This window comes from Lucilia sericata, unplaced genomic scaffold (assembly GCF_015586225.1).
Source record: "Lucilia sericata isolate MDLA Ls3-8-SP2 unplaced genomic scaffold, ASM1558622v1 Contig000021F_arrow, whole genome shotgun sequence".
In the NCBI taxonomy this organism is placed as follows: Eukaryota; Metazoa; Arthropoda; class Insecta; order Diptera; family Calliphoridae; genus Lucilia; species Lucilia sericata.
The window spans coordinates 320,535-328,098 of NW_023994059.1; the positions used below are offsets into that span (position 1 = coordinate 320,535).

At 29.1% G+C, this 7,564-nt stretch overlaps 1 protein-coding gene across 1 annotated transcript; it reads left to right on the forward strand.

The window, feature by feature from the left end:
- The first annotated feature begins 2,703 nt into the window (after positions 1-2,703).
- LOC119608312 (adult-specific cuticular protein ACP-22) lies at positions 2,704-5,609 on the forward strand. The gene is made up of 4 exons (XM_037962687.1): positions 2,704-2,862; positions 3,228-3,437; positions 3,567-3,663; positions 5,351-5,609. The coding sequence occupies exons 1-4, from the start codon at positions 2,851-2,853 to the stop codon at positions 5,488-5,490; spliced, it is 459 nt and encodes a 152-aa protein (XP_037818615.1). The 5' UTR covers positions 2,704-2,850; the 3' UTR covers positions 5,491-5,609.
- The last annotated feature ends 1,955 nt before the right edge of the window (positions 5,610-7,564 follow it).

Genomic DNA, 7,564 nt, shown 5'->3' on the forward strand with positions numbered 1-7,564 from the left:
GATAGATAGATAGATAGATAGATAGATAGATAGATAGATAGATAGATAGATAGATAGATAGATAGATAGATAGATAGATAGATAGATAGATAGTAGATAGATAGATAGATAGATAGATAGATAGATAGATAGATAGATAGATAGATAGATAGATAGATAGATAGATAGATAGATAGATAGATAGATAGATAGATAGATAGATAGATAGATTGATAGATAGATAGATAGATAGATAAATAGATAGATAGATAGATAGATAGATAGATAGATAGATAGATAGATAGATAGATAGATAGATAGATAGATAGATAGATAGATAGATAGATAGATAGATAGATATATAGATAGATAGATAGATAGATAGATAGATAGATAGATAGATAGATAGATAGAGATAGATAGATAGATAGATAGATAGATAGATAGATAGATAGATAGATAGATAGATAGATAGATAGATAGATAGATAGATAGATAGATAGATAAGATAGATAGATAGATAGATAGATAGATAGATAGATAGATAGATAGATAGATAGATAGATAGATAGATAGATAGATAGATAGATAGATAGATAGATAGATATAGATAGCTCGCTCGCTCGCTCGCTCGCTCGCTCGCTCGCTCGCTCGCTCGCTCGCTCGCTCGCTCGCTCCGCTCGCTCGCTCGCTCGCTCGCTCGCTCGCTCGCTCGCTCGCTCGCTCTCTCGCTCGCTCGCTCTCTCGCTCGCTCGCTCGCTCGCTCGCTCGCTCGCTCGCTCGCTCGCTCGCTCGCTCGCTCGCTCGCTCGCTCGCTCGCTCGCTCGCTCGCTCGCTCGCTCGCTCGCTCGCTCCTCTCGCTCGCTCGCTCGCTCGCTCGCTCGCTCGCTCGCTCGCTCGCTCGCTCGCTCGCTGCTCGCTCGCTCGCTCGCTCTCTCGCTCGCTCGCTCGCTCGCTCGCTCGCTCGCTCGCTCGCTCGCTCTCTCGCTCGCTCGCTCGCTCGCTCGCTCGCTCGCTCGCTCGCTCGCTCGCTCGCTCGCTCGCTCCTGCTGCTCGCTCCTCGCTCGCTCGCTCTCTCGCTCGCTCGCTCGCTCGCTCGCTCGCTCGCTCGCTCTAGATAGTATAGATTGATAGTAGATAGTAGATTCAGCTGGTAGATAGAGCTCGCTTAGCGATGTAGTCGTAGCATAGATAGATGATAGATAGATAGATCGTGATAGATAGATAGATAGATAGATTAATAGATAGATTCGATAGTTAGTAGATAATAGATAGATAGATAGATAGATGATGATAGTAGATAGTGATTGTAGATGATAGATAGTAGCTGATAGATAGATGATGCTCGTAGATACGATCGATAGATAGATAGATAGATAGCTAGATATGTAGATAGATAGATAGATAGAGATAAGAGATTTTTTTCATTTTCCATATATTGTAACAGAACTGGCTTTCTGAAATCCATTAGAATGCCTGAATTTAAGCATTATAACGAAGACCACGGAAAACATTTGGGCATTTGGTCAACTTGATGGTATGACATGATGATTTGTTTGTAAATAACTGTGATGTTTTTTTTTCATATTATAAATAACAAATAAAAATTACAATAATATTTAATTTATACTTACAATTGTACAACAAATTTTATTAGTAAAATTATGTAATAATTATTCTCTTAACTTGAGTACGATAATAAATTATTACAGTGATAAATACTTAATTAAGTGTTTTCAACTTTTACTTGATTTGTCATATCTTTAACAATTACTCGTTATGTTTTCCAAGATAAAAACACAGACATATGTATATACATATGTATATACAATATTTGTTAGCAATACATAAATATAAACATTTATATTGGAATGATCATTCTTGCATAAAAAGCCAATCACTTATAAATTAATTACACCACCACCATTCACATCTAAGTGTAGACCAATGACCAATAACTGTTGCAAACGATTTGAGTACAAGAAACTATGCACATACATATGTTCATATGTACGTAAGTATTTTATTATGGCCAATAAACTCCAATAAAATTCCCTAAAAAATCGGCTAACTCTATATATAAAAATATGGTCAATATTGCAATAATGTTTTTATTTTCTACATATTTAACATATGTGCCTATGTATGTATATGTAAGGAGGTTAGTTTTTTATAAATAAATTTTGAAAATATACAAATAAAAACTAAAACAAAATTAAGCCAGAAACCCCTTCTCAAAATTATAAACTTCTCATATGTTTCTTTTTGCACTATTTTTTTTTTAAGTAAAACTTTACTGTATGAACAATAAATAGAGTGCGAATATGTGTTGTTTTAAAACAAAACAAAAAAAGAAACGATTTTAAAATAGTTTATTTATTTTTGAATGCATTTTGTTTTTGGAATTTGTTTAGTAGTTGTTGTTTTTTGTTTGTGTTTGCAGCGCTTCATTTGTGAATGTTGTAAAATATAAAAAAATGTTGCTGTTTCTCTTTGCATTCAATACAATTGTGTTGAACGTACGTATGTATATGAGTGCTTTTGTTGCTGTTGCTTCTGCTGCTGCAACTATTGTTGCCTGTATGTATGCCTGTTTGTTTGCATGTCCGTCCGTCCGTTCGTTCGTCTGCTGGCTGACTACTCTATGATGTTTGCTGGCTTTATGGATAAACCAAACAATTTCTTCCTAAATATATAAAAGCAACAAATTTTCATTGCAACAATATTATTCCGTGGTGGAAATTCATTTGGTTAACAACGTTTCTTTCAATACGTTTCGAAAAGATCAGCTTTAAGACAGTGATCTCTAAAGTTAAATAATTTGTGTTATTTTTATATAGAAATAAAATAAACCAATTTATAAAATTAAAAATGGCCCTTAAGGTGAGCCTTAAAGGATATACTAAGCAAACAAATAAAAAAAAGAAAAATTAAAAACAAATTATATAAAAGGAACTAAAAAAATAAAGTGTTTTAAATATACCAAAATAACAAAAATTAAAAAAAATCACAAAAAAGTGAAATATAATATGAGAAGAAACAAGAATCTCAAGAAAAAACTTTGTGAAAAATTAACAAAAAAAAAAAAAAAAAATTATTTAAAAACTTGAAACAACATTAATTTAGTTATGCCTAAAAATTTAAATATATTAAAAGCAATTTAAAATAATTTGTGATAAATTAAAATTCTTTAAAAATTAAACCAAAAATCGTTTTAAAAAATTATAATATTTATCGTTTTCGTTTAGTTTGTTATCTTCGCCTCGGCTTTGTGTTTAACATTGGCTTATCCTTTGGATCATCAATATTATGAAAGCGAAGGCCATGGTCATGGCTATGAAACGGAATTAGCCCATGATTATGGTCATGGTCATCAACTCGAACGTGTATCATTGGGCGAAGATCACAGCAGCTACGGCCATGAAGAACATCATGAAGATGAACATGTTGACTATTATGTAAGTGTGTGTGATTTTATTTTTTTTGGAAAAATAACCTTTCCAAGTTGTATTGATTATTTCAAAAGGAATGTTATGATGATGATTTTTAATATGTGTTTGTTTTTGTTGTGTGTGTCTTTTTTATAGGCTCCACCAAAATATGCTTTCAAATATGGTGTCAACGATTTCCATACCGGTGATGTGAAATCTCAACATGAAACTCGTGATGGTGATAGTGTAAAGGGTAAGTTTTTAAAGTTTCAAAAGAGAGAGTGAGTGTAATAGGAAAAGAAAGTTACTAATTAAAAGTTTTGGAAAAAAATTAATTAAAAAATAAAAAAGTTTATTTTTGGGACTCGAACCCATGGTCACCAAGTTTGTAGATTTTACGCAATCACAACTAGTATGATGGAGCGCCCAACTAAATATTGATTTTTGAATTACAAATTTAAGTTAGATTAAAATAATCTCTTAAGGTGCACATATAAAATATTTGGGATAAAACATATTAACCAGAACAATAAAATTTGGTTATTGTGATTAAATCAATGGTTTGGCGGTTTATTTGTCGCGTATACGTGAAAGAGTTATAGAGCGTAATTTTGAGTTCCAGAACAATAAAATTTGGTTATTGTGATTAAATCAATGGTTTGGCGGTTTATTTGTCGCGTATGCGTGAAAGAGTTATAGAGCGTAATTTTGAGTTTACAGGTACAGTAAATGGTCATTTCCAAAGAAAGCTAAGTTAGTTTTTAGAATTTGATGTCACTACATGTTAAAATGGATAATATCCTGCGATATCCTTCGAAAACACTTTTTCCATTTTTCATAAAAAGTGTTGAATATACATCAAAATAAAGTGTGTAGTGAAGTTATATCCACAAAGAGTTCAGCGTTTTAGTTTTGTGCGTGAAAGGGATAAGATCTTGGTTAGCTTGAGATAATGCTCTTTTTATATTAAGACATACAAGTGAATAGGAGGAGTTACCTTAGTTGTCTATACATTTATTTAAGCGAGAAAGTCGCTGTGTGACGTTTCGTAGAAAACTAGTTTTTCTTGGAAATTGTAACATATGTATATGATTCATTATTGTCAAGTTATTAAATTTATATGAAAACTTTAAACATTTTAAGGTCTTCGGGAACTTCTATTAGTACTTAATTGAACAGGAATATCAATTTCATATCGATTAATAATCGTTGTGGATAAAACTTTTTATTCAGACACTTAATATTAAAAATGTGTCTATAATAAGAGATTTACGGTGAAAATGTCCATATTTAAAAAAAAAATTATTTTCTTTTCTATTTTGTTGCCTACATCATACCGAACCGATATACGTTTAAAGTAGAGTTTTATTGAAAATTTCATCAAAATTCACAATAACATGTAAACTTTCACGTATTTCAAACATATTTATGTTTAATACTTTCTTAAAATATACAAAGTTATTTAACAAAAGTCAAATAAGTTTGAAATTTAAAAAGTCCATTGCAAATATTAAATTAAATACAAAAATAAACAAAAAACTCTATTTGCCTTAAATTAGACATAAATAAATCAATTCATACCGCATCCAACACATTAAAAACTAAAGGTTGTTGTTAAATTTTAATTACAATTTTTAACTGCCAGAAAAGCAACCATACTACATACACTTACAACAAAGCCCACATAACACCATTGCAACATGTTTCTTCTTTTAGTTTTCTTTTGGTTTCTGTAAAACAATTACTTGTTGGTAAAATTTGTACAACTTGTTTGGTAATTATCAAATTTCTGTTGTAAAACTTTGTTATTATTATAGTTATTAAATTTAATAATATTTACAATAACAAATTGTAACATTATTTTATGTTTTATTAGCAAATAAATAATAAACCATAATAAATATAATTTTGTTATAATAATTGTCTTTCTTTTTCTTTAGGTCAATACTCTTTGGTTGAACCTGATGGTTCTATTCGTACCGTAGACTACACAGCCGACAAACACAATGGCTTCAATGCTGTTGTACACAAAACTGCTCCCGTCCACCATCACGAAGAACATCAGGAACATCATTATTAAATATAAATTACTTAAGAATTAATATAGAAACAACAACAAACAGAGATAAACCTTAACCCAAATAATTAACTTCTCTACAACCTGATTATGCCCTTTTTTTTAGAAATGAAAAAAAAAAACGAAATGTAAAGTAATTTAAATTTAAATTGTTAATGGCATTTCAGACCATTTATATTGCAAAGAATAATTAGCCAAATTGTTAATAATTTTTAGAAATTTAGAAAAAATGAAAGTAAAAAAACTTCAAGGCCAAAAAGAAAGTCAATTTTAATGTGCAACTATAGAAAAACGCGATGCTCCTTTCCTCATGTGTCAACTTAAACTTGTCTTTTTTATGTAATTTAGTAAACTTTTTTTTTTTGTTTAAATGTATGTGTATTAATTTATGTTTAAATGTTTTGAATTGTTTTATTTACTTCTGTGATAGCATTACACTGGCTAATTAAACTAAACTAATCTAATCTAATCTATTCTATCAAATTACCTTTTTACTTAATAAGTCTGTTGTTACACTTAACTTAAACTATAATACTAATACTCATTCATGCGCAACCTGTGATGTGTTAGCGGCTGAATGAATTTATAATTTAATAATTTTATAACTATAACTAACCAATGACTACTTAATTTTTCTTTCACTTTTTTGTGTTTAATAGACTGTATGGTACATATACTCAGTTAAAGTGAATAATAGAAAACGAAATTTCAACTACATGTATTCCTCCTTAACTCTTGTGTTTTGTATTTTTTTATGTTTTTTATTTTGTTGAAAACTGTGTAATATTATGTACGTTGTAGTTAATTATTGTTTTTTATTTTTCACACTCATAACTTTTACTAACCCAATTTTTGACTTGTTACAACAAAAAGCAATCTATTGTATAATTTTTTTCATTTTTGTTTTTCATTTATTCATTCAAAAGCATTGCAATTGAAATTGATATTTTCCTATTATAATAAATGTGTAAAAAAAGAATTTATAAAAAATATAAATGATGAAATGTGTATTAATATTTATTGTTTCTGATTGAAAATCAAACAGCTATGGATAGATGAAAAATTCAACAAATATAAAGCCATTTGTATAAAACATAAACAAAAGACTTAAGAAACATACGTGTTAGTTTTTATTGCAAAGAATTTGTAAAAATAAAGACAGAGTGAAGTGGAAAATAAAATATAAAGCATACGAATTGAGATGTAAGAAGCAAAGTAATATTTTTCGTAAATTTTTATTTAAAAGGAATTTTAGACTTTTATAAATGTTTAAATATTGTGATTAAAAAAACTATTTTCCCAAGAAAATAACAAAAATTTTACTCTTACATTTTTTATTAAAAACTGGATAATGTATTAAAGATCTATTTAGGTAGAACAATTAGTTGTAAAGAATATGGAATAACTTTTCACTTCGAAAATTTTGCATGGGAAATACAGTTTAAAAAGTCCTTTCGAGCAAACGGATTTTAGTCATTGTCTATGAAGATGCAATGTTTCATGTTGTCACTATATTAGTAATATATAGATCACTAAATCTCAATTTATTAGCTCTAGAAGTTATTGTTAACTGTAAGCTGTCTTTTCATCTTAATGAAATACATATAAAATTTGGTATGAATCAACGTTTATTTAAAAATAGTTAAATATGTATTTTTAAAAATAAATTAAAAGTTATTGATTAATATTTAATATTTTTATGAATTACTTAGTGATTCAGTACGTGTGTGGCCATATAAAAATATTTATAATTAAAGCCTAATTAACCGGCGTTAATAATTTTTTATATGGAGTTAAGTTACTTATTTGGAAAGATTTTTCACAGCTAGAAAGAGGGAGACAAAATAATAGTAAATTGTAAAATTGTTTTCATAAAAATATAACACAAGTTTACAAACAACCTTTAATATCAAAACAACCTGGATAACGTCCAATTAATGGAAAAGCCTTAATAAAACGAACATTCAAGTTTAATAAAATTTATATTTTTTTAAATTTCACACTTGTTTTTTTAACCTTTTGGAAAAAGTTTTTCCATTGAACAAGAGCCAAGTTGTTCAATAAATTACCAAAAACA

What these genes read in the sequence shown, in the direction of transcription:
- LOC119608312 (XM_037962687.1), top strand. An exon ending in ATGAACATGTTGACTATTAT is followed by an intron (nt 3,438 to 3,566) that starts GTAAGTGTGTGT and finishes TCTTTTTTATAG; the next exon opens with GCTCCACCAAAATATGCTTT. An exon ending in TGATGGTGATAGTGTAAAGG is followed by an intron (nt 3,664 to 5,350) that starts GTAAGTTTTTAA and finishes CTTTTTCTTTAG; the next exon opens with GTCAATACTCTTTGGTTGAA.